This window comes from Pongo pygmaeus, chromosome 16, assembly GCF_028885625.2.
Source record: "Pongo pygmaeus isolate AG05252 chromosome 16, NHGRI_mPonPyg2-v2.0_pri, whole genome shotgun sequence".
Lineage (NCBI taxonomy): Eukaryota > Metazoa > Chordata > Mammalia > Primates > Hominidae > Pongo > Pongo pygmaeus.
The window spans coordinates 69,058,019-69,085,364 of record NC_072389.2 but is presented as its reverse complement, the minus strand read 5'-3'; the positions used below and the strand labels follow the sequence as shown (position 1 = coordinate 69,085,364).

Genomic DNA, 27,346 nt, shown 5'->3' with positions numbered 1-27,346 from the left:
ACTAAAAATACAAAAATTAACTGGGCGTGGTGGTGGACGCCTGTAATCCCAACTACTTGGGAGGCTGAGGCGGGAGAATCACTTGAACCCAGGAGGCAGAGGTTGCAGTTAGCTGAGATCACGCCACTGCACTCCAGCCTGGGCAACAAGAGTGAAACTCCATCTCAAAAAAAAAAAAAAAAAAAAAAAATCAAGATTAACATTACCTGTATTAAGTCATGTTGATATAGTGTAATGAGAACACTTTATGTGGTATTCTTCCCCCAAATCCATAATTCCACTGTAGTCATGAGAAAAAAATCAGACAACCCAAAATTTAGGGACATCTACAAAATATATGAACAGCTACTCCAAAGTGTCATCATAAAAAAGAAGGAAAGACAAAATCTGTCACAGGGTAGGAGAGACTAAAAAGTCATGGCAACTAAATGCAATGTGGTATCTAGGATTAAATCCTGGAACAGGAAATGAACATTATGGAAAACTAAAATCCAAATAAAGTCTTTTAATTAATACTATTTTACTTTAGGTTTAGTTAATAGTATTGTACCAATGTTAATGTCTTAGTTTTCATAAATGTACCATGGTTATGTAAGATGTTAAGATTGGGGAAGCTCAAGGAAGAGTATACAAGAACTCTCTGTACCATCTTTACAACTTTTCTGTATATCTAAAATTATTTCAAAATAATTTTTTTTTTTTTTTTTTAAAGAAGAAGGATAAGCTGATCAACTACAGTGATGGGGAGTGTCTTCCTAGGGAAGATAGGGGCAGAAGTTCAAGGAAATCACAGAGAAATAGTTCAGAAGTATTTCTCATTCCTGGGCTAAAGAGTATTCATTCTATATAAACTTATTAATAAAGAAAGCAATAGCACTACTACCTTATAGTTTTGAAACCTTCACATACATCTCCTTGTGAGCTTCACAATAGCTGTGTGAATAGATTAGATAAGGTATTATTAGTCTTATTTTATATACAAGGAAACAAATTCAGTAAGTTAAGTGACTTTCCCAAGGCCACACAGTAAGATAAAAGAGTCTGTCCTTGAAACCATGTCTCCTACATCCAAAGCTACTACTTTTCGTATTGTACTCTAACCTTTTCTATTCTGATGTGTGCTTATAGAGTTTTTAGAAATATCTTCATAAAAAGTAATAATAAAATAAATGTTTATCTTAGAATAGATTCATATGAAATGTCAGAATTTTCTAAGTGTTAAAAATACTGTTTTTGGCATACAGAGTTTAGTCGTGTCTGAGTTAAGTGAAGAACTCTAAAATACGTTTTTTTCCTCAAGCTTCGTTTAGAGGCACTTCATCAGATCCTCGTTCTATTGTCTGGGATGGAAGAAAAAGGTAGCATCTCACTGGCAGGAAGCAGGTTGAGTTCAGGCTTCCAGTCCTCCACACTACTCACATCTGTGAGGCTGCAGTTCCTAGCAGGGTGTTTTGGTTTAGGCACTGTTGGACACACAGGAGCCAAGGGAGAGAGTGGCCGATTGCATCACTATCAGGTAGGTGACACCTTGCGGTATATACAGATTTTAACTGTCATTTTACAAAGCCACTTTAATAATGTGAAACTTTTTGGTGTTTATGATTCAGTTTAAAAATACAAAGACTTTAAATTTTTTAAGATAGCTCATTGGTTTCGTTTCCTAAATAATGCAGTTGAGATTAGGTGAGCCATGGTATTATTGTACTATTGTAGATTATTTGCCGGCTCAGTTTTATTAATCCAGTTTTATTATCCAGTTTGGATGGGAATAGATCCAAGTAAGGATAGAGATTGGAGTTTGGGAGGATGGGTTTCAAGAGCTTATGTTTTGGATTTGATCATTTACCTAGTTTTTGTGATTCCTTTGATAACTTAGAAAAAAATGTTATCTTTATGTCTTTCATATTTAGGCAGGAAAAACTGCTTTGTGAGGAAATAGATTTTACAGACTCAGCCGGGCGTGGTGGCTCACACCTATAATCCCAGCACTTTGGGAGGCTGAGGTGGTCGGATCACCTGAGGTCAGGAGTTCAAGACCAGCCTGGCCAACATGACGAAACCCCGTCTCTACTAAAAATACCAAAAATTAGCTGGGTGTGGTGGTGGGCACCTGTAATCCCAGGTACTCAGGAGGCTGAGGCAGGGAGAATCTCTTGAACCCGGGAGGTGGAGGTTGCAGTGAGCCAAGATCACGCCACTACATTCCAGCCTGGGCAACAGAGCAAGACTCCATCTCAAAAAAAAAAAAAAAAAAAAGATTATGCAGACTCAACAATTATCAAGCATTTAAAATTAAATTTGGAGGCTGGGCATGGTGGCACCCACCTGTAGTCCCAGCACTTTGGGAGGCTGAGGCTGTTGGATTGCTTGAGCTCAGGAGTTTAAGACCCTCCTGGACAATATGGCGAAACCCTGTCTCTACAGAAAATACAAAAAATTAGCCAAGTGTGGTGGTATGTGCCTGTAGTCCCAGCTACTTGGGAGGCTGAGATGGGAGGATCACTTGAGCCTGGGAGGTGGAGGTTGCAGTGAGCCAGGATTGCACCACTGCACCCCAGCATGGGTGATACAGCAAGACCCTGCCTCAAAAAAAAAATTATTATATACTTTATATACTGAAATATAGTAAATAATTAAAAACCATTGTAAGGCTCTAGCATAGACTAGAAATAAAATGTTATTACTTCTTTTTGCAAGCAGGTATTATTATTGCTAATAGAAAAAGTAAATCTTTATGTGTAATTCAGGATGGGATCAGAGCAGCTAAGAGAAATATTCAGATTGAAATCCAGGTAGCTGTGCATAAAATTTATCAACAGTTGTCTGCTACCCTGGAAAGAGCCCTGCAAGCAAACAAGCATCACATTGGTAAGTAAACTGTCCTTGTAAATGCACAGTGCAGGTTACATTTTAGCCTGAGGTTATGGTACTAGTTATGTTCTATATTTTGTGTTTAACATTAGTAGATAAACTTATAGGTAAAGAATAAATAATTAAAAATAGTGTTTCATGTTATTAATATTTTAGAAAATGATTCATTTTAATAAATGCTTTGTTTACTCAAAGGAACATTCTTAACTGTCTCTTTGTCTTTTAGAAGCCCAGCAACGTCTCCTTCTGGTTACGGTTTTTGCCCTAAGTGTTCATTATCAACCAGTAGACGTTTCTTTGGCAATTTCCACTGGTCTGCTAAACGTATTGTCACAGTTGTGTGGTACAGACACCATGCTAGGACAGCCCCTGCAGTTGTTGCCAAAGACGGGTGTTTCCCAGCTTAGCACAGCTTTGAAAGTGGCCAGTACAAGGTTGCTCCAGATTCTAGCCATCACTACTGGGTAAGTATGGTAGATGTCTTTGTAGAACTGTCTGAAGTCTGGCCTTCCTCCATTTTACAATTCCCCCTTTCCCTCTAATCTGCTTTATGTATTTAAGCACTATGTTTGCCCTTCTGTGTGTTTGCCACTTATTTTTTTCTTTTATTTCACATAGGACCTATGCTGATAAACTGAGTCCCAAAGTAGTTCAATCTTTGTTGGATCTACTCTGTAGTCAGTTGAAGAATTTATTGTCCCAAACTGGTGTACTACATATGGCCTCTTTCGGAGAAGGGGAGCAAGAAGAGGGTGAAGAAGAAGAAAAAAAAGTTGACTCCAGTGGAGAAACTGAGAAAAAAGATTTCAGAGGTAATGTAAGCCTCTTTCTCTGTCTTTACTTACAAGCATTTATTAAAACCCCATTGTGTGCATATGATTAGAATGTAGAGTTCCTCTTCCTTATGAGGTATGATGGGATTTGTATTTGTTTATTTACAAACCCCTTTTCTCTTCACGTATATATGATTTAGATGAGCTTCTGACCAAATATCCTCTGCTTAGAGTCTGTTAACCCTCATGTTGTGACCATACTGCCCATTCTCTAGGTTCAGCCTCTCCTTGGCTGGCTGGGCTCTGAGACCTAGATTTTCGATGACTGATTTTCCCCAGGTTGCATTTTGCCTAGGGGGAAGCTTAGATGTTTTCTTAGCATTTGATCCTGACAAGCCATCTCTAACCTAAGTCCTGACCTAAACTTTCCCCCAGGCCAGGCGCAGTGGCTCACACCCGTAATCCCAACACTTTGGGAGGCCGAGGTGGGTGGATTGCTTGAGCCCAGGAGTTCAAGATCAGCCTGGGCAACTAAAAATACCAAAAATTAGCTGGGTGTGGTGGTGGGCACCTGTAATCCCAGGTACTCAGGAGGCTGAGGCAGGGAGAATCTCTTGAACCCGGGAGGTGGAGGTTGCAGTGAGCCAAGATCACGCCACTACACTCCAGCCTGGGCAACAGAGCAAGACTCCATCTCAAAAAGAAAAAAAAAAAAAAAAAAGATTATGCAGACTCAACAATTATCAAGCATTTAAAATTAAATTTGGAGGCTGGGCATGGTGGCACCCACCTGTAGTCCCAGCACTTTGGGAGGCTGAGGCTGTTGGATTGCTTGAGCTCAGGAGTTTAAGACCCTCCTGGACAATATGGCGAAACCCTGTCTCTACTAAAAATACAAAAATTAGCCTGGCATGGTGACGCATGCCTTTAGTGCCAGCTGCTTGGGAGGCTAAAGCACAAGAATCACTTGAACCCGGGAAGTGGAGATTGCAGTGAGCTGAGATCACACCACAGCACTTTAGCCTAGATGACAGAGCGAGAGAGAGCCTGTCTCAAAAAAAAAAAAAAAAATTCCCCAGCATCAAGGGTTTTGATACCTGTTTGTTTGTTTTCTGGGTTTTTTTTTTGTTTTTTTTTTTTTTGAGACAGAGTCTCACCCTGTCACCTAGGCTGGAGTGCAGTGGCATGATCTGGGCTCACTGCAACCTCTGCCTCCCAGGTTCAAGTGATTGTCCTGCCTCAGCCTGAGTGGCTGGGGTTGCAAGTGTGTGCCACCACACCCAGCTAATTTTTGTGTTTTTATTAGAGACGGGGTTTCGCTATGTTGGCCAGGCTGATCTTGAACTCCTGACCTCAAGTGATCCGCCCACCTTGACCTCCCAAAGTGCTGGAGTTACAGATGTGAGCCATTGCGCCTGGCCTGATATTTGGGAACTGGATTATAATTAGGAGGAGCTCGACTTCTTCCTAGACTGTTCTGTTCTCTAGTCACCAATAATTCTTTATTATACTTAGTCATCATAATTATAGCATATTCATTTTTATTGTACAGAGATGTAAAAGATGTTTCAAGTTTAGGCTTTATTTTCTGACCTTTCCCCATTCTGTTCTTCAGGTTTTCAGAATTCAGTAGCTGACAGCCTAAGATTTTGAATTAGATTTGTGCTTACTGCAGTTTCTAGGTTAAATTATGTGATATAAGACTATTTCTTGTTGGCTCTTGGTTGTAACGTAAACTTGTCTCTTCACTGTAGCTGCTCTTAGGAAACAACATGCAGCCGAACTCCATCTAGGGGATTTTTTAGTTTTTCTTCGCAGAGTTGTATCTTCAAAAGCAATTCAATCAAAAATGGCTTCCCCAAAGTGGACAGAAGTGCTTCTAAATATAGCATCTCAGAAATGTTCTTCAGGTACATGTCCTTTGCCTTTGTCTTAGAGTATTTATAGATATTACTTGTATTTTATTAAGATAATGCCAGACTTTAGCAACACTCTATGCATAACCTTGATTTGAAGACTTTTCTTTCTTATTTTCTGCGTACCTATTTGATCAAAAGAAAACTAATTTCAGAAGTAAAAATTGGCAGAAAATAAATAATGTAGCTCTGGAGAAGATCATGGAATTTATCTAGAGAACTTCATCCTCTTTGTTCAGATTGCAAAACTAAGAGTAAGCAGAGAACATCCTGTTTAATATGATATTTTAGCACAGATTCTGACCTTGCTTCTTGAATTATCAAGATGCAGGTCTGAATTTGTACAGTCTCTCTTATCATAATGTGATTTCTGTTGCCTTGATTGTGACTTCTGATTGTTTGATATTTATCACAGTTCTATGGAATAAGCTTAATCCCTGGTCCTTACCCTAAAAGGTCTGCTTACATAGATTACAGTCAGTCCTTTCCTGTTCTCTTTTGCTAAAATTGTGGTAAAGTGTACGTAACATAAAATTTACCATTTTAATCATTTAAATGTACAATTTAGTGACATTAAGCTTATTCACAGTATTATACAACAATCACTGCCATCCATTTCCAGAACTTTTCATAATCTCTAATCTAAGTATGCCAAACATAATGTAATCCTCTATGGCACATGGTATTTTATATGTTTACATGCTCAATATACTTTTTTTCTTAATTAGTATAACTTACAACTGCTCCTTTTCCTTTAATAAGGTAAGGCTTATATTAAGTTTCAAGAGGATAAAGAAAAATCAGATATTCATTTATTTTCAACTGATCTTATTACAGTTATATGTATTTTTTAATTACATATTTATGTATCAATATCCTATTTTCTACCTTGGATTACTTCATTTATTTATTTATTTTTTATTATTTTGAGACAGAGGCTCTCTGTGTCGCCCAGGCTGGAGTGAAGTGGTGTGATCTCAACTCACTGCAACCTCTCACTTCCGGGCTCAAGTGATCCTCCCGTCTCAGCCTCCCAAGTAGCTGGGATCACAGGCGTGCACCACCACTCCCAGCTAATTTTTGCATTTTTAGTAAAGGCAGGGTTTCACCACGTTGGCCAGGCTGGTCTTGAACTCCTGGCCTTAAGTGATCTGCCCGCCTCAGCCTCCCAAAGTGCTGGGATTACAGGTATAGGTCACCATGCCCGGCCCTTGGCTTACTTTAGAAAAGTACAGTCTGTTTACTCCCCGTTAACCCTAACAATCCCTGTGAGACAGTGCATGGATGGGGAGAGACAATGAGAGGGAATAATAAGCATGAGCTTTGGAGATTAACAGACCTACTTAAAACTCTACCTCTATGAGCTTGTGTGGCTTTGGTCAAGTTACATAACTTCTCTGAGCCTCATTTTTCTCAACAGTAAAATGGGGCTGTAATTCAGTTTGTGAGGATTAATAGAATGTATGTGTGTGAAATGTGTAGCATAGCATAGTATGTGGCACAGATACTTTTTTACAATGCTTTTCCCATTATGTATACATAAAAACTGAGGCATAAGCATGAATGTATTCATACGCATTTATGGGTACAGGATGGATCCAGAATTCTTGCGATAATAGTTTGAAATCAAGTTTGTTCCACCCATAAATGTTTAGCAGCCTCAGGAATTTTTTTCCCAGAAGTTCATTTTTACTTTGAATTTAAGTCACATTGATAATAAGAAAATGTCTTTTCCCCTCCAGGTATTCCTCTGGTTGGTAACTTAAGAACAAGGCTCCTTGCACTTCATGTCCTTGAAGCTGTGCTGCCAGCTTGTGAATCTGGTGTAGAAGATGATCAAATGGCCCAGGTTTTTATTTTTGAAGTTATTAGAAGATGTTTTCCATATTTGCAAAATGATTCACCCGAATCTGTACTTAACAGTCTCTTCAGTTGTAAATGTGTCTTATTCAGTAGCATAACGTTTACTTTTAGGACTGCTTTCTTTATTATTTCACCCCCAAGGAGAGAGCAAAAAAAATTAAGTTATGGGGTGTGAGAAGTAGAGGGATAGAGAATATTCTGCAAGGTCAGGAGGAAAGAAAAATCTGGAATTTCTTACTAGGTTTGGACCGCTATAGGAAGAAACATGTGGGCGTGTCCTAATCAGAGGTCTAAATAGTAAGGCAAAATGGGACCCACTTTCTAATGGGTTAATATTTCTTTTTTTTTTTTTTTGAGATGGAGTCTCACTCTGTCGCCCAGCCTGGAGTGAGTGCAGTGGTGCGATCTCAGCTCACTGCAGCCTCTGCCTCCTGGGTTCAAGTGATTCTCTGCCTCAGCCTCCAAGTAGCTGGGACTATAGGCACATGCTACCATGCCTGGCTAATTTTTGTATTTTTAGTAAAGACGGAATTTCACCATGTTGGCCAGGCTGGTCTCAAACTCCCGACCTCAGGCAATCCACCCGCCTCAGCCTCCCAAAGTGCTGGGATTACAGGCATGAGCCACCGTGCCTGGCTTCTAATGGGTTAATATTTCTAAAAAGTGATATTTAACTTATAACCACTAAAAGTAGCTGTTGAACACTGGTATAATCAAACTTCGCATGCGAGTTAATATTACAGTTAACATGATACAGCTTTTCTAAAAATACTTAGTTACTTTTTTACAAATTTTATCCTTTTTTCTTCAATAAAACAGATTGTTGAGCGCTTATTTTCCCTTCTCTCTGATTGTATGTGGGAGACACCCATTGCTCAGGCCAAACATGCTATTCAGATAAAGGAAAAAGAACAAGAAATAAAACTACAGGTAATTGGTTTTTCCTAAAAGGTATTTCTTAACAGCATAAGTGAATATTCTGTCACTTGTCTCTGAATGCCTGTTCCTCTGAGGCACCTTGCTCTATCATTTGTTCCATCTCCTCTCTTGGCATTCTGTCTCCCTCTCTACTGATTCCCTCCCCTCAGCTTATAACCACCCTTAACTCATTTCCCCTCTCCTAAATCACATTTTTATCCATGAAGCCTTCTCTGTTTTCTCTCTCGTCCTGTACTACTAAGCTTCTTAGAAGAGTAATCTGCATGTTTCAGCCACTTTCTTCTCATTATCTCTTCAAAGTACGAAATTAAATGACAAAGATAAGCATTTGTTGCTAAATATAGTGTATCCTTTTTTTTCCACTACTTACTTTACCTCTGGAAACTCTAGCCTTTTGTTATTTTCAAAACACTTTCTCCTGGATCTCCGTATATTCTCTGCCAATCCTGATTCCCTTTGAAAGCAACTCTTTTTTGGTGCCACTTTTACCTTGCCTTCATCTCAAAATGTTGGTTTTCCACAGAGTTTGATCCTTAGCTTTTCCAGCAGTCTCATCCATACCCAAAGCAGGGGACCAACATGCTTTGATTCATGGTTTTAAAAGATCAGTCTGCAGTGCCTTCCAAACTTAAATGCTAGCCTGGGTGTCTCCCCCTCAAACCCTTCCCCCCGCCGCTTTTTTTGTCCCATTTCTGATTGAAAGCACCACCATTCACCTAGTTTCCCAAACCCAAATTCCTGGGAATGCTAGATTATCCTAATGCCCCCATACATGTAGTCACTAGCCTCCATTGACTTATAGCTTGTGAATCCATCTCTTCATTTACCTTAATTCCTATCTTGGTTTTTGTGATTCCACACTTTTCCTGGTTCTCCTTCTACTTTGATAGAATGGCCTGTTCTCATTCTCCTTTATAGGTTCTTCTTCTATTCAATCTAAGTGTTGGATTAATCCCCATTCCTTCTTAAGAAACCTTATTCAGACTCATATGCCCATTTCTTATTCAGACTCATTAATCCACATTTCTTCTCAAAGAAACCTTATTCAGACTCATTTAAGACTTGATTCCCAAGTTTTAAATTCAAGTTCTGGCATTTCCCCTGAATTGTAGACTTATATCCCCATCTTCTACTAGTTTTATCACTTAAATGTCTAATAGGCATCTCATACTCAGTATGTCAAAAATGGCGCCCTTAATCACGTTCTGTTTCTTCCCCCAGGCTTTCCCAGCCTCCTAGTGAGTTACTCAAGTGAAAAACCTAGGAGTCATCTTGATGCCTCACCCCCATTTCTCTATCCATACAATCTCTAGATTCTGTTGGCTCGTCTTTAAAATGTGACTTGAATTTGCCTACCTCCTTATCTTTTCTGTCATCACCCTGTTCCAAGCCATTATCATCTCTGGCCTGAACTATGCAGTAACCTCCTAACTGTTCTCTCTGCTTCCATTGTTATGCCCTAAAGTCCATTCTCTGCACAGGGTCCAGAATGATCTTTTAAAATTGTAAATCAGAGCATGTTGGTCCCCTGCTTAAAATACTCCAATGGTTTCTCATCATTCTTGGGATAAAATCTAGAGTTCCTTGTCCTCTCCCCTTTGCTCACTATAGTCTAAGCAACTTGCCTTCTTCTTCTTGTAGTTCTTTAACACAGTAATCCTGCTCATTCCTTAGGGCTTTAAACTGGCTCTTACCTCTAGATATGTTTTTTAGAAATTTCTTGTCATTCAGGTCTCAATTATCACATCTTCAGAGAGTTCTTCCCTAATCAATCTAGAGTAGTTGCCACACACTCTTTGTCATGTCACCTGCTTTAATTTCAACATATCACTTAATCCTTGTATTTTCTTATTTTTTCTTTTTCTCTTCCAAAATATAAGTTCTATGAGAGCAGAGACCTAATACCCTGCTGAATATGGAGGACCTGATAGGATACCGGGCAGAGAATAGATGCTTAATAAATGCACATTGAATGAATGAATTCAGGCCCTCACTATTTCTTTCCTTCTTTTTTTTTTTGAGACAGAGTCTCGCTCTGTCACCCAGGCTGGAGTGCAGTGGCGCGATCTCTGCTCACTGCAGCCTCTGCCTCCCCGGTTCAAGCGATTCTTCTGTCTCAGCCTCCCGAGTAGCTGGGATTACAGGCACCTGCCACCACACCCGACTAATTTTTGTATTTTTAGTAGAGACGGGGTTTCACCATACTGGCCAGGCTGATCTCAAACTACTGACCTCGTGATCTGCCCGCTTCGGCCTCTCAAAGTGCTGGGATTACAAGCGTGAGCCACCACACCCGGCCCCCTCACTATTTCTTACTTGAACTTGCAGCGATATCCTGATTAGTCAGTCTCTCTGTCTTCATCCTGTATACCCTTCGTAAAATGGGTATACAGATGTGATCAGAGATCTCCTATGTACATCATTCTGTGTAGGTCTCCCTAATGTCAGTAGAGTAAAATTCAAACAATATGACACAGAAGGTTTTCCATTATTTGATTTCTTCTTCTCTTTCTGGACTTGTTTTCTGCCAGTTTCATCTTCCAGTCATTACATACTGCTTGTCTTTAAATCACTGAACTCTGTTGCATGTCTCTGCCTGGGCACATGCTGTACACACTGCCTTAAAATGCCTCTCCCCTTTGACCAGCTGCTTACTGCCTTCTCATCATTCAGGACTCAACTTAGAAGTCACCTCCTTTTCAACATTACTTCGTCCTTCTCAAGCATGGTTAGACACACTTTTATGTTTCTACTATACCTATTATGTAATTTTGATTATTCTCCCACTGTAATACTAGCATTATGTATTTGTCTTCTGTCCACTAATGACCTAAGCTCTTTATGGGAAGGGACTATGCTCTGTTTATCATTGTGTTCCTGTTGCCCTGCATAGTAACTGATTCATAGTAGATACATAATAAATATTTGTGGGATAAAACCAAGGAGCCTCAGAATATATCTTACCTGAGACGTGGATTATTCCAAAATATTGACCCAGCTTCTTTTCTGGTAGAAGCAGGGCGAGTTGGAAGAAGAAGATGAGAATCTTCCTATCCAAGAAGTATCCTTTGACCCAGAGAAAGCTCAGTGTTGCCTAGTGGAGAATGGACAGATTTTAACTCATGGCAGTGGAGGGAAAGGATATGGATTGGCATCTACAGGAGTAACTTCTGGGTGCTATCAGTGGAAGGTACGTAGAAAATCTAATTAGTTTTTAGCATTTTGTCTTTTAGTCCTTTTTTTTCCAGGTTCTTATAATAAATGTGTAGAAAGACTGAAAAAAAATGATATGTAAATGTTCTATTATTATGTAAGATAATATAAATGGAAACCAAGTGAAGGATATCCAGGAACTCTGTGCTATTTTTGTAACCCTTATAATTCTAAAGTTATCTCAAAAATTTTAAAAATGGATGTTTAAAATCATGCTATAGCCCTCCCATAAGGAGTCACACAGAACACATTTTCTTCTAGCAATGAAAATGAAGCAAAGCGTGTGATGTTTTTGTCTAGAAAAGCCCATTAGAGATTCAGTGCCCACAATTTTTATAGGGAACTGTTCATATTGGTACCCTCTGCCTGGCATGTACTAAAATTTTAGATTCCCAGAAGGAAAGCTAGTATTTAGCGTAAACCATATTTTGTTCGTACAATCTAGATACAATAAGCCAGCCTATATCAGTTGGGTAAAATTTTTATCAGTATAGGGGACTGTTTACCAGTCAAGTTCCCCCATGCCAGCCAAGGGCCAACATTGCAAGCAGGCATTTCTAAGGATAGTAGTCTCTGTTGTGTTAACTCCTTCTTTTGCACAGTCTACTCCTTTATCTCTTGGGCATGGTGTATATACAGTAAAACTATCAATAGGACCCCATGCAGGGGGATAAGATTGGCCAGTAATATTGACTTCAGTTATGCCTTTTAGGGGTCCTAGACTTAGCCAGTTACAACAGATCTCATTAATCAACAGGTCTATCTTAAAAAGCCATGTGACTTCATTCTTAATCTTTTGTCTTAACTTTTAAAATGTAGATTCGTCATCAATTTAGCACCAGACAACTCTGGCCAGTCCAGGACTGAGGTATTATGATAAGGTACACACACAAGAAATATAATCCCTTAGGGCATATGTGTTGCCCTTGGAAACAAAGAATTTATAATGATTAGAGCACCTGTAATCAGAACATATAATAGGCAGCACAGGTTAACATGACACCAATGTGACCTGCCCCCATGGGGCCTTCCACTCTGTGCTCCCAGTTCAGTCTGAATAATTAAGTTGAGTCTTGGTTTCAGAGGGACTGTCTGAAAGCAGTCAGTTTTAAAGGATTTTGTTTTCTGTGACATCATTATTCCCGCCTCAAGAGTATGGATGACATCTCAAGGTGTTTTGTGGAAACTGCAGGAGTTGGAGCCACCCACTGTGGTCTTTTGACAGACTTGACAAATTTGATGAGAAGCTCAGCAATCAGTTTGAATTTAAAGTGCTCACAGCAGCTTTCAAGACAAAATTGTTTTGTTTTCTTTTGTGTTTTTGGTTGAGACGGAGTCTTGCTCTGTCGCCCAGGCTGGAGTGCAGTGGTGCGATCTTGGCTCACTGCAACCTCTGCCTCCCAGGTTCAGGCGATTCTTTTGCCTCAGCCTCCCATTTAGCTAGGACTACAGGCGCCTGCCACCACGCCCGGCTAATTTTTTATATTTTTAATAGAGACAGGGTTTTGCCATGTTGGCCAGACTGATCTCGAACTCCTGACCTCAGGTGATCCACTCACCTTGGCTTCCCAAAGTGCTGGGATTACAGGTGTGAGCCACCGCGCCTGGCCCAACATAGATTTTTTTTCCCCACTAGAAGATAGAGAGCTTTTAGGAACAGTTCTGAAAAACAGATCATTAATGCCCTCCCCACTCCTCTATATTTTCCCAAGTCTTGAGTTTTTGTTTTTTCTCTGTATGAAATTGAGTGTCCCATTTAGTAATTACAACTTTAAATTTTTTAATTTTTAAAAATCATTTGTTATTTTTATCTAGACCTTTTGTCCAGAAGGGTTAGATGCAAGAGGAAGAGTTTTCACACAAAAACATTCATTTGCATACAACTTAACCAGAAAGGTTAGGAATCGGCCAGGACAAAATTTCAGTTACAGTTTATTTTTTTCAAAATAGGTTTATAAAACCTTCTACGTCTTTCGTCCTAATCATTCATCCAGTGAGCAGTCTGGAAAAGATCAGTTTCTTTCTGAGAACAGTTTTATTTAGTAAACTGCCTTATTGGTGTGTGGTGTTTATCAGGAGAAAGGTGAGGGATGTAGAGTCAAATGACCAGTCCCTTGTTGCAAACTGCAACTATTCTAGAAAGCTTAACATGTTGGGACATCACCTAGAGGATATTGAGAATACAATCTCTTAAAGAGTGAATGGAAGTATATTGCTCCCAGAAAACACACTCTTTTCGTGGATACCTGCAAGAGACCTGGAGAGTCCAGCCAGCATCCAAGATGTTTTTCAGACTTTGTGGCCCCACAGAGGGGGAGTGTTCCAAATCCACAACAGTCCCAGATTTTGAGTTTTGTTCATTCAGCTTGTGCCTGCTTTTAGCCGAGCACAGCTCACTTTGGGTTGAAATAACCTAGAGCACACAGTGTCAGGTTTTAGCTTATAGTCAGGTCCAGGCAATTAGAATGTGTGAGTTCAGGATTCCAAGCCAGCAGGTTTTTGGGGCAGCAGTTAAATCTAGATGGAGCCAGTTATGGGGGCATGTGCCTATAGTCCCAGTACTTGGAAGGCAGAGGCTGGAGGATTGCTTGAGCCCAGGAGTTTGAAGCCACAGTGAGCTCTGTTTACACTACTGCATGCCAGCCTGGGTAACAGAAAGAGACCCTATCTCTTAAAAACAATAACAAACCCTAGATGGTGTAGGACCTGACAATAGTGTTTTAAGTCCAGGCTTGAAAACAAGGCTTTTCTAAGCTCTGTTTGCTTGTCAATCTTGGAGTCCAAATTGACCCACTCAAAAATATGTACTTAGGCTAGAAAGTCATCAGCCTGTAAGTGTTAGACATATGATTTTATAAGAACTCATTGGCCACTGAATGTTTTTTAAAACTCTAAAAGCATATCTCTATATCTCCATCTAGAGCTTGCCTCTCTTTTATTTTATCTCCGTTTTCCCAGAGGCTCCAATAGGAAAAAATCATAGCAAAAACCCACCAGTTATAGACACTTGTTTTGTTTCCAATATAGAGTTTAAATTCCAGTCCACCCACTGGTGGCAAAAAGCAAGTAAGTTGTGTCCCACTAGTATGTTTTTCTTTTGGAGCTTTCCCTGATCAGGATGAAACTTCAGCATTTATGAAGTTACAAGCTTGTAACATTTTGCATCTTAATTTTTTTTTCTTTTTTTTCTTTTTTTTTTTTGAGACAGAGTCTAGCTCTGTTGCCCAGGCTGGAGTGCAGCGGCACAAGCTTGGCTCCCTGCAACCTCCGCCTCCCAGTTTCAAGGGATTCTCCTGCCTCAGCCTCCCAAATAGGTGGGACTGGAGGCACGCATCACCATGCCTGGCTAATTTTTGTGTTTTTAGTAGAGATAAGGTTTCACCATGTTGGCCAGGCTGAACTTGATCTCCTGACCTCAAGTGATCTGCCTGCTTCTGCCTCCCAAAATGCTGAAATAACAGGCATGAGCCATCATGCCCAGCCTTTGCATCATTTTTTTTTATCATACATCTAGATGTAGTCGCCACAAAATAAAGCTGTTTTTAAAAGTTTTCTTCCTCCCTTCTCACATCTTAAGTTTACTCAAACCTCTAGCAATAAATTTAGCATTTACGAGATAAATTGTGGCAGGGGGAGAACCTGCTGTAGCAATAGCAGCAGCTCAGCTTAAGAAAATAGCTGGAGTAGTTCCTTTCTATTCTTGTTTGTTTGTTTTTGTATATTTTGTAGAGATGGGGTTCTTGCTCTCTTGCCCAAGGTAGTCTCAAACTCCTGACCTCAAGCAGTCCTCCCTCCTTAGCCTCCCAAAGTGCTAAGATTACAGTTGTGAGCCACTGCACCTACACTCAAAGCTGTCAGGGGTTTTTGAACCCTTTCCCCTCCCACTGGAGGAGAGAGCAACTACAAGCTAATTTTTCTACTCTGGCTCATCTAAAGCCCACTTGTGGGAATGTTTGGGCCCTTTCTCTTCGGGAAAGAAGTTGTTCCTGGAAGAAAGAACAGCACAGTTTTTACCTGAACTGCTCTTTTTTCCTAACTTTAGCTAGCAAGGCCAAGAGCATCCGGGGTAGCAAACCAACTCTCTTGTGGTTGGATTTATCTTAAAAATTGATAGGTAACTTTTGCCCCTCACAACAGATAGCAGCTCACCTTCTGTTTCATACTATGTGTAACTCCATAGCCACCTAGGTACCAGAGTTTTATCTTTTCCATTCGTCTCTTTTTTCCCAGCAATATTTAACTATATTCTAATGCATCAAGGTTGTTCTAGTGAATCTCATTGCTGCCACTGCTAAGTCGTGAGTCCCCAAGACCACCCTCACATTCAGAGATTCACTAGACGGACTTGTCAGACTCCACATGTTGATACACTCATGACGGAGACTTATTATAATGATGCAGTAAGGATATACACCCAGATAATAAGGGAAGGACACAGGTGAGGTATAGAAGAATCCATGTACAGGCTTCCTTCTGTTCTCTCCCTGCCATGAGCACAAGTGCACAAGCTTTCCCCAGGAAGAAAAATAACACGTATGTGATGTTTCTAGAGAACCCCATTAGAGATTCAGAACCCAAGGTTTTTACTGGGGGCTGGTCACGTAGACACCTTCAACCTGACATGTACCAACATTTCATACTCCCAGAAGGAGAGCAGCAGGTATTCAGCATAAACCACATTGTGTGTTTAAATGTTCTAGGTCAGTGAGCCACCTTTATCACTTAGGGGAAGTTTTTTTTTTTTTTTTTTTTTTAAATCAGCGTAAGAAACTTCACCAAATTCCCAGATCCTAGCCAAAGGCCAGTGTTGCAAGCATGCCTTTTTGAAAATAGTAATAGTCCCAACACTTTGGGAGGCCGAGGTGGGAGGATTGCTTGAGGCCAGGAGTTCAAGACCAGACTATGTAACATAACAAGACCTCATCTCTACAAGAAATAACTAGCCAGGCATGATGGTGTACACCTGTAGTCCTAGTTACTCAGGAGACTGAGGCAGGAGAATTGCTTGAGCCCAGGAATTTGAAGCTTCAGTGAGCCATGATCATGCTATTGTACTCCAGCCTGGGAAACAGAGTGAGACCCCATCTCTTTAGAAAATTAAAAACAAAACAAAACAAAACAATACACCTAGTCTCAGGCTTAATATATTAACTCTTTCTAAACAGAGGTATATGCAAGAGAGTAGTTAAAATCTATATGTAAAGAATTAAAGTTTTCATTAATTTCTGGACTAAACATACTTCTTCAGCTTCATTATTAAGTTGTAAGTTCGAATTGCTTATTTTAAATACTATAGATATTCAAAGGTATTCTAAATGTTCTGCAAGATAAAGAGTAAGTTTGTTTTAAAATCTTTCTAAATTGATGCTATTATTTTCATGTTATTTTTATTTATGCTGAAAAGAACATGTTCCCATAAATGCGTTAGTATTATTTTTAAACATATTTTCAGTATTGGTTAATGCAGTTAATAGTATATAAATAGATTTTTTGAGTATTAATGAATATCCCACTTTTCTTTAGTTTTATATTGTGAAGGAAAACAGAGGGAATGAAGGCACGTGTGTTGGAGTTTCTCGCTGGCCAGTACATGACTTTAATCACCGCACTACCTCGGATATGTGGCTCTATAGGGCCTACAGTGGTAACCTCTATCACAATGGAGAACAGACTCTCACATTGTCCAGCTTTACTCAAGGAGATTTCATTACCTGTGTGTTAGACATGGAAGCCAGGACCATTTCTTTTGGGAAAAATGGAGAGGTACCGACACCCATTCACAAGCATTACATTTTTTTTTTGTTTCTATTTATAGTCAACTCGGTTATTCAAGTGCCACGTATTCAGTTTATAGATTATCTGCTCGTCTCTCCTTTCTCTCTAATACTTTCTGGTTCTTAAAACATTTATTAACAACAAACAGGAAGATAGTAAAACCCCAATAAGATTTTTGAAACAGATGAACACGTTATGATCACTTATTATATGTAGAATTTTCTTGGTTAGCAAGGTTAATTGAGAATTTGATCTAGTAACTTTGGTTCTGTCTCATAAAAGCTTTCAATTCTAATGTGGTTAAATATTGTGAATTAAATTTCTATTTCCTTTTTCTTTTCCTCACTGCTGCCACACTGTAGGAACCCAAATTAGCTTTTGAAGATGTGGATGCAGCAGAGTTGTACCCATGTGTGATGTTCTATAGTAGCAATCCAGGGGAAAAGGTAATGAAGTCTCAAACCTTTATTTAAGAATATTTGTTATTTTATTGTTTAGCATCAGATAGAGTTTATAAATATAATAAGCTATTTCTTCTGCCATTAAAAGTACTTGAGTTAGGTAATCCATTCTTCTAGAAGAAGGTTGCTTTCAGAAATTGATTTTACGATATATTAATATTAAGGCACTATTTCATGTTCTGGCAATTTGAATACAGTGAGTCAACTTTCAAACATATGTGAAGTCACAAGAACTACAAGAACTAGTTTAGGGATAATCTAATTCACTGGCAATTATAGGTATGAGAGAGAAATCTAGAAATAATTTTAAATATAATAAGATGTTATCAGCTGAATAATAGAAGTTCTAGTCATGATGAGGAAACTACCTTTCATTCAGCTGGGGGAATTTTCAGGTGTTGTAGATGGTGTGAATTTGAACTTCATGACAACAGTATTAATAGGATACCCTCCGTTGTAAAGTTTCTCTTTCACCTCATCTAAAACCCAGGCAGAGAAAACCTTTGTGATCTCCCTGTCCTGGTGGGTAGATTTTTTTCCCTACTCCATCCTTTCACTTGGCGGATGCATAGTACAGCTTAAGTCAAGTCTCAAGAATTTCTAGCCATTATGTAGTAGAAAGCTTTCAAGTTATATCATGTATAATATTTCCATAATGAAATTGCTGGACCTGATAAATTCTAACAAAGAAAATTACCTTTTATTCTATGTTTTTAAAAATACATATTTTTAATGTCAAGGAATTATAATTTAAGGCTAGCTGAGAACTGTTTCTTGGACAGCCAGGCAACCAAAACTGAACTGGAGATGAAGTAAAGATGCAGTCCAGTGCCTGATATCATCCTTTGCCTTATGTAGGTTTGCATCCCAAAGTAGTTTCTGTCATCTTCTGGTTCGAATGATGGCCTGGTGCTTTCTGCCATCTGTGAACCTTGAAGAAATTCATTCAGACTTAGACTATGTATCAATCAATTTATTCTATCTAGAAGGCATTTTTGATAAATTTTAGAACCTCTGAGAAACACAATACTTATAGCAGTTAACTTTTTTTTAACATTTACAGCGTGACTGGCAATGTACTAATAAGCACTTTATGTGCATAATCTCATTTAATCTTTAAAATAACTGTAGGAGACAGATGCTATTATTAGTGTCAGGTTTTAAATGAAAAGCTAAGACTTAGAATGATTAAATAATTTCCAAAAATTATACAAAGTTATGATTTGAACCCAAGTTTTGCTCCTCTTTTTACTTCTGTGTCTTATTTGCAATGTGTATCCAGATTGTGACTATTCCAAATGTCTAGATTTATGATTCTACTTTGCACCCCTTGAGCAATGTAAAATGTCCAGGACTCATCATTCTGGAGTCTTCAGGATGAGAATGAGTATGTCCTTAAGGCTTATTTTACACTAAATTGAGTCAGTCACATACGGCTTGGTCTCTATATTCGTCTTTCAAATTTTCCTAACATCTCTGGAATTCATGAGTTACAGGAAATGTAAATAACAGGGCAGCTTATTCCAGTGGACCATACCACTACTAACTTCAGTGTATCTGTAACATTTCCTTACTCTTTGGGGGCCAGTTGGTATAATTCACATGTGTGAAGAGACCCAAATGCTAGTTCAACATGGGATTCTACATGTTAGAATTTATAGTGACCAAGAAGAACTACTAATAGCACATGTTTTCCACCCTCTTTACTTTTATATAGGTGAAAATTTGTGATATGCAGATGCGTGGCACACCCCGAGACTTACTTCCAGGAGACCCTATTTGTAGTCCAGTAGCAGCAGTGCTGGCTGAGGCCACTATTCAGCTCATCCGTATCCTTCATCGAACGGACCGTTGGACTTACTGCATTAACAAAAAAATGATGGAAAGGCTACACAAAATTAAGATATGTATTAAAGAGTCAGGTCAGAAGCTAAAGAAAAGCCGCTCGGTTCAGAGCCGAGAGGAAAATGAAATGAGAGAGGAGAAGGAGAGCAAAGAGGAGGAGAAAGGTAAACATACTAGGCATGGCCTCGCTGACCTCTCAGAGCCGCAGCTGAGGACTCTTTGTATAGAGGTGTGGCCCGTGCTGGCTGTGATAGGAGGAGTTGATGCTGGTCTTAGAGTTGGAGGTCGATGTGTTCACAAGCAAACTGGGCGCCATGCCACGCTGCTGGGAGTGGTCAAAGAGGGCAGCACGTCTGCCAAGGTCCAATGGGATGAAGCAGAAATTACTATCAGGTATGATCTGTTGAGTTACACTTTTAGCAAACAAATATTTAATGGTGAAATAGGCCATTGCCTGTTGGCAGTGAGTAATTATGTATTTTAGGTGAGCTGCCAGTTAACTTTTAAAAATATTTCTCATGCAGCTAGGTGTTTGTACTGTAATTTCTTAAAGGAGAATTTCCTAAACCCATGTTCTTTGAAATACTAGTGGGTTTTAAAAATACATAGTCTTTTTGTTTTGTTTTGGGGAAAAAATGGTAAGCTCATTAGTTTATATGTTTAACTGGGATTCTTCCAATTTTTCATTTGGATTTTTGCATTTTGATCATTTCTGTTACACACTGGCATAGTAAAAAGCCAGCCAGCTAATCTGTTCATTGCATTTTGTGGTAGCAAGGCTCTGAATATTGGATACAAACGTTTGACGGACTGAAATTAGACTTTGCATTATCTGTAATTTTAAGTATTCTTCCTTTTTATAAAACCACATATTTCTATCCCCTCAATGTAAACATTTTGATTAGATGTGAAAGTTACATTTATTTGACACAAACTGGGTATTTAAAAGCATTTAGGTGTGTTTGCATTCAGAGAGGATTTGTGCAAAGTACAAATTTCATGTTTACAAGGAAATGCAGGTTGAGCATCCCAAATCCAAAAATCCAAAATCCAAAGTGCTCCAATGAATATTTCCATTGAGCATCATGTTGGTGCTCAAAAAGTTTCAGGTTTTCACTCAAAGGAGCTGCTCTTTGGAACATTTCAGATTTGGGATTTTTGGATTTGGAATGCTCAACTGGTAAGTACAATGTAAATATTCCAAAATTTGGGAAAAAAATCTGAAATCCAGAACACTTCTGATCCCATGCATTTTGGATAAGGGATACTCATCCTGTCAAGTATCTTCCTTGATAAGGAGACTCATTAATGACTCTACATAATTGTATCATTTGAAAATATGGATTTATTGGTGATATTATATAACTGTACATTATGCAGCCCAATGTGATTCCTGTAAAGTTACATGTTGGTATGACATAGAACAATATCTTTTTAAATTTTATTATTTTTTTTTTGAGACGGAGTCTCGCTCTGTCGCCCAGGCTGGAGGGCAATGGCATGATCTTGGCTCACTGCAACTTCCACCTCCCGGGTTCAAGCAATTCTCCCATCTCAGTTTTCCGAGTAGCTGGGATTACAGGCACCCACCATCATGCCTGGCTAATTTTTGTATTTTTGTAGAGACAGGGTTTCACCATGTTACCCAGGTTGGTCTTGAACTCCTGACCTCAAGTGATCCACCTGCCTTGGCCTCCCAAAGTGCTGAGATTACAGGCATGAGCCACCACGCCTGGCTGGAACAATATCTAAAACAGTGATTCTTTGTGGTTTTGGAATGGTACTGTTTCAGAATTTAGTGAATGCTATGGATCATCTTAGCCAAAAAATACATATACATAAACTTTACACACAATTTCAGGGGTTAATGGACTCTGCCTTCCCCTCCATTCTACCAAGCTAAGAAACCAGTGACAACTTCACAGAATGTCATGCAAGTGTCTACCTTTCCTCTCATTCTTTGCCTTGTTTCAGAAAGGATTTATGATGCCTGGTTAAGATGCATGCAGTAGGCTGGGCTTGGTGGCTCACACTTGTAATCCTGGCACTTTGGGAGGCAGAGGCAGGTGGATCACCTGAGGTCAGGAGTTTGAGACCAGCCCGGCCACCATGGCAAAACCTTCTTTCTACTAAAAATACAAAAAATTAGCCAGCCGTAGTGGCGTGCGCCTGTAATCCCAGCTACTCAGGGAGCTAAGGCAGGAGAATCTCTTGAACTCAGTAGACAGAGGTTGCAGTGAGCCGAGATCACACCACTGCACTGCAGCCTGGGTGACAGAACAAGACTCCGTCTCCAAAAAAAAAAAAAAAAGATGCATACAGTATAGCAAAATAAGTGAATTAATAAATTAAAACAAGAAAAATGAGCCTAGAGGAAAATAAAATTAGAAAGGTAATATAGAACCAAGATTTAGGTTAGAACAACAAAACTTTATACTGGCAAAAGCTTTTTATTGCATTTTGTATAATTATATCATTCTTAAACTTCAGGAAGTTCTTGCCAATATCAGGAAATATATAATTATATTTTGGCTTAAACTATAGAGGCATTATTTGAGACTACAAAGTAAACTTTTTTATGAAATGAAGTCCTCACTGAAATAAGTTACAAATAACCATTTGTAAACTAGATTTATTATACAAATTTTCTGAATAGCTTACATCAAACGACATCTGACCAACCTCCTGTTTTTGTAAGTAAAGGTACACAGCCACACCCATTTGTTTAGTTGTATCAGTGGCTGCTTTCGCACTATGATGGCAGGGTTGAGTGGTTGCAGCTGAGACTGTGTGCCCTGCAGAGTCTAAAATATTTCCTGTCTGGCCCCTTACAGAAAGTTTGCTAACTCCTGGCGTACATTATATATTAGTGAATATTCTTATTTGAAAGCACATGCACATCTCATTGCTTCTGCATTTAGCATCACATCTCCCCATTTTCTCATAATAGACTCGTTTTTCTCTGTGTTTGTAATGATTTCTCTAGTTTGTGTAAATTATTCTCTGTATTGTGTACATGATGCACCTTATTTTGTCTACATTATTTTCTGTACCTTCCTCCTGTCTTTCCCTCACTTGCTTCTTCCTGTGTCATTCTGATCTTTATTAAAGCTTCCCAACTTTTTGGTCGCCTAGTGATACTCCATTGTATAATCTGGAACCCTGTGAACCATTGCCGTTTGATGTGGCGCGATTCCGAGGCCTGACGGCTTCTGTGCTGCTGGACCTAACATATCTCACTGGCATTCACGAAGACATGGGGAAACAGAGCACCAAACGACATGAAAAGAAACACCGACATGAATCCGAGGAGAAAGGGGATGTTGAGCAGAAACCTGAGAGTGAATCTGCTTTAGATATGCGAACAGGCCTAACATCTGATGACGTCAAAAGTCAGGGTACCACAAGCTCCAAATCAGAAAATGAAATCGCTTCATTTTCTTTAGATCCAACACTGCCAAGTGTGGAGTCCCAACATCAAATAACAGAAGGGAAAAGAAAAAATCATGAACACATGTCCAAAAACCATGACGTAGCCCAGTCAGAAATCAGAGCAGTCCAGCTGTCCTATCTTTACCTCGGTGCTATGAAGTCACTTAGTGCCCTTCTTGGCTGTAGTAAATATGCTGAGCTGTTGCTAATACCAAAAGTTCTGGCTGAAAACGGCCACAACTCAGACTGTGCAAGTTCTCCAGTTGTTCATGAAGACGTGGAGATGCGAGCAGCCCTGCAGTTCTTGATGCGACACATGGTGAAGCGAGCAGTCATGCGGTCACCCATAAAGAGAGCATTGGGATTGGCTGATCTGGAACGAGCGCAAGCCATGATCTATAAATTAGTGGTTCATGGGCTTTTGGAAGACCAGTTTGGGGGCAAAATTAAGCAAGGTATGTTATCTGATTTTTTTTTTTTTTTTTTTTTTTTTGCTTTTGTGCTGTTGAGATTATGTTCATAATTGTCAGAAGTGATACATTCTGTAAGTGATTTGTAAAAAAAAAAAATTTTTTTTGGTCAAAGCAATTTTCACATTTTTTCTTGAAAGGAAAACAGTTCTTTTTTATTATTTTTATATTAGTAATCTTCTGTCTATAATTTTGCTGTTTTAAACCTATACCAGTGTTAGAACACAGCAATTATTACTACATTTTGTAAAACAAAATTTAACTTATACCAAAAAAAGTATTTATTGATCTGACTCAAAATACATAGTATTCTGGCAAGCGCCGTGGCTCATGCCTGTAATCCCAGCACTTTGGGAGGCCGAGGCGGGCAGATCACTTGAGGCCAGGAGTTCTAGACCAGCCTGGCCAACATGGTGAAACCCTGTCTCTACTAAATATACAAAAATTAACTGGGCACAGTGGCGTGTGCCTTTAATCCCAGCTACTCAGGAAGCTAAGGCAGTAGAATCTCTTGAACCTGGGAGGCGGAGGTTACAGTGAGCAGAGATTGTGCCACTGCACTCAAGCCTGGGCAGCTGAGCGAGACCCTGTCTCAAAAAAACAAAACAAAATACATAGTATTCTGATATCTTCTCAGAGACATTTTAAAGGCAATTTTAAAGTCTCTACTTTCATAGGCTGCATATTGCATGTAAAAAAAAAAAAGCTCCTGTTTTATCTTGTATCCTCACATTTGGAGAGAATATGAATGCAGAAATAAAAATGAGATTCGTTCAGTAAATGTTTATTGAGTACCTACTATGTGTTGGGTACTTTCTTAGGTTCTGGAGAGGCAGCAGTTAACAAAACAAAGTCCCTTGCCTTCATGGAGTTTATATTGTTCTTCCTTCTTTCCCTTCTTTCTTCTTTTCCTTTGTACTTATTCCTTTTCTTCTTGTCTTAGCTTAGACAGTAGGTAGAGAGAGAGAGAGAGGTACATGGTGTATATAAGTAGGAATGTTAAGATCATGATGATTGTGAAGTAATGTGGCTTTTTATCAAACCTAATAGAATTACTTGTCTTTGTAGCAACTCATATTTTAGTTATGTTTATTTGTAGGCTTCCTTAACAATTAAAAAAATATATAAATACTTTGTAAACTTTTAGACTTGTTAACTAAGTGGGTTTTTTAATGAAATTGTCCTTTTTAAATCGTGAAGTTTCTGTCTCGGTTTTTACTCTTCTTGTATTTACATGCTTTTATCTTTGCCTATTTGTAGATTAAAGATAGGCATCAAAATGAAAGTGTGAAGGAAACACAGTTTTAATGATTGGATACCTTAGAGAACCTCTTATCAGATCTTACAACCAAAAGTGAGACTTTTTTTGTTTTTAAGAGAACCCTCTTCTCTAAAAACAGAAATGTGTAATTACAAGGGCTCATTACAATACTGTCTGTAGAGTCTGGAATTAATAAGTACAATAGTGAATACAAAGATGTATATATGTAAGAATATTTTTTTCTGTCAGTCTTTCATAGAAATCGATGCTTGTGAAATATATTTAGAAACTTTTAAATTAAAAAGGTAGAAGTTTTTTATTCCCACTGTTATTTTTGAAAAAAACAAATCCTTACTACTTTCTTAACCTTTTTTTTGGTTTCTAGAGATTGATCAACAAGCTGAAGAAAGTGACCCTGCCCAGCAGGCACAGACACCAGTTACTACTAGCCCATCAGCCTCAAGCACGACCTCCTTTATGAGCAGCTCTCTGGAGGACACCACAACTGCCACCACTCCAGTCACTGACACAGAAACAGTGCCTGCATCTGAGTCCCCGGGAGTGATGCCTCTTAGTCTTCTCAGGTAGAGAAGTTGACCTTTAATGTCCGCCATACTGATGCCTGTGTTTCTGAAGGCACAGTTGTCCTCTTATGAATAGTATGCCTAACTGAATCTTGGTGTTCTAGAGCTAGAAAGAACCTAAGAGATCATATAGTCAAGCTCATTTTACTGAAGTTGGAAATGTCCCTCAGAACTTTAATAACTTACCCAAAACTCACAGCCAATTGGTGGTGATCCCAGGTCTAATCAACTGTGGTGCTGAGCAGCAAGTACTCTAACATTCTCTCTCTTATGATGATCTTTTTTTCCCCTAAGTTTTTGAGTATTTTTTTTCCTCAAAAAGTAAATACTTGTATTTTGAATATTCACCTCCATGAAAATAATTTTCTCTTCTCTGGTTGTTTTCCTTTTAAGCATACTTCTTTAACTGTATTTTTATTCTTAAAAAAATTTCAAGCAAGTCTGCTTTTCAAACGAAAAGGCATGTCTTATGATGCTTCTTCAGCCAACTCTATTTTAATAGGTTTGTAAATTCCAAGTGATGCTTACTTAAATTTCTTTTTGCTTTAATTTGCCAGATGTATATACAAATGAAAACTTTTGAGAGAAGAACCTTCAGGGAGAGACTGTTTTATGAGCTCTCTTAACTATGACTTAAGTGAAATAAGGGAAGCAGAATGGTTAGCCTCCCTTTTTCTTCTTTCCCCTCTTTCCTTAGTTAAGAAGGCATTATCATTTTCACTGTGTAGACTGACATCTTAAACAGTGGAACAGGGGAGTGTCTATTGTAGTGACTCTCAATTTTTGGTGTGCCCAAGAGCCACCTGGGAAACTTTTTAAAGTTCTGGGGCTGTATCCCTCAGCAAGTCTGATTCAGTAGGTCTGGCGGGGCCCATAGTTTACATTTTAATTAAGTTTCCCTAGTGATTCTGATACAGTGGCTTCAGTGTACACTTTGAGAATTACTGCTGTGGTCTTGTGCAGGAGTACAATCCTAGTACCATTTTCAGACCCCACATATCTCCTACTTGTTAGCTCTCTCACTGGAATAACAGTTTCAGGAGGTGTGTCTGTTCAAGGAATAAGGCAGATAGAGGAATAATAGGTTTTTTTTTTTTCTCTCTCTCTTTTTTTTGTTTTAAGAGACAGCATCTCACTCTGTCACTGAGACTGGATTACAGCGGCACAGTCATAGTTCATTGCAGCCTCAAAGTCTTCTAGGTTCAAGCCATCCTCCTGCCTCAGTCTCCTGAGTAGCTGGGACTACAGTACCACCACACCTGGCTAATTTTTTTTTTTTTTTTTTTTGAGACAAAGTTTCACTCTTGTTACCCAGGCTGGAGTGCAATGGCGCGATCTCGGCTCACCGCAACCTCAGCCTCCTGAGTTAAAGCGATTCTCCTGCCTCAGCCTCCCGAGTAGTTGGGATTACAGGCATGTGCTACCACGCCCGGCTAACTTTTTGTATTTTTAGTAGAGACAGGGTTTCGCCATGTTGGTCAGGCTGGTCTCGAACTCCCAACCTCAGGGGATCTGCCCACCTCAGCCTCCCAAAGTGCTGAGATTACAGGTGTGAGCCACTGCACCTGGCCCCTCGCTAATTTTTTGAAATTTTTTGGTAGAGACAGGATCTTGCTTTGTTGCCCAGGCTTGTCTTGAACTCCTGGCCTCAAGTGATCCTGGGGCCTCAGCCTCCCAAAGTATGCTGGTATTACAGGTGTGAGCCACCATGCTTGCCTGATAGGACATTCTAATATGGTTTTTAATCCCTCTGGCAATTACAGAATTCAAGGCGTCCACACAAGATCGGTAGCACTGTGACTCCTCGTAACCTTTTCTGCTCTGACTAGTGTGGGCATGGGATTCAGTGGTAAAATCATGCCCCCTTGCTCCCATAGGCATTCACCAGGACTTTTGACTCCTCATTTCTTCTGACTTCATTTCCCTGCTATTGGCTGGGACTT

The 27,346-nt window shown here is 39.3% G+C and overlaps 1 protein-coding gene across 18 annotated transcripts in view; it reads left to right on the top strand.

Moving 5' to 3' along the window:
- Positions 1 to 27,346, top strand: part of HERC1 (HECT and RLD domain containing E3 ubiquitin protein ligase family member 1) — a 311,831-nt gene that overhangs the window by 202,890 nt on the left and 81,595 nt on the right. For 11 of the 18 annotated variants that reach the window (XM_063652260.1, XM_063652248.1, XM_063652245.1 and 8 more), the window contains exons 27-39: positions 1,301 to 1,516; positions 2,748 to 2,868; positions 3,098 to 3,335; positions 3,490 to 3,683; positions 5,399 to 5,554; positions 7,303 to 7,409; positions 8,243 to 8,353; positions 11,376 to 11,552; positions 17,099 to 17,338; positions 17,713 to 17,796; positions 19,529 to 20,049; positions 22,768 to 23,543; positions 25,205 to 25,403. In XM_063652260.1, the coding sequence (XP_063508330.1) occupies positions 1,301 to 1,516; positions 2,748 to 2,868; positions 3,098 to 3,335; positions 3,490 to 3,683; positions 5,399 to 5,554; positions 7,303 to 7,409; positions 8,243 to 8,353; positions 11,376 to 11,552; positions 17,099 to 17,338; positions 17,713 to 17,796; positions 19,529 to 20,049; positions 22,768 to 23,543; positions 25,205 to 25,403 (3,140 nt within the window). The remainder of the gene's footprint in view (positions 1 to 1,300; positions 1,517 to 2,747; positions 2,869 to 3,097; positions 3,336 to 3,489; positions 3,684 to 5,398; positions 5,555 to 7,302; positions 7,410 to 8,242; positions 8,354 to 11,375; positions 11,553 to 17,098; positions 17,339 to 17,712; positions 17,797 to 19,528; positions 20,050 to 22,767; positions 23,544 to 25,204; positions 25,404 to 27,346) is intronic. The other 7 variants (XM_063652257.1, XM_063652258.1, XM_063652252.1 and 4 more) reach the window with 3 other exon arrangements.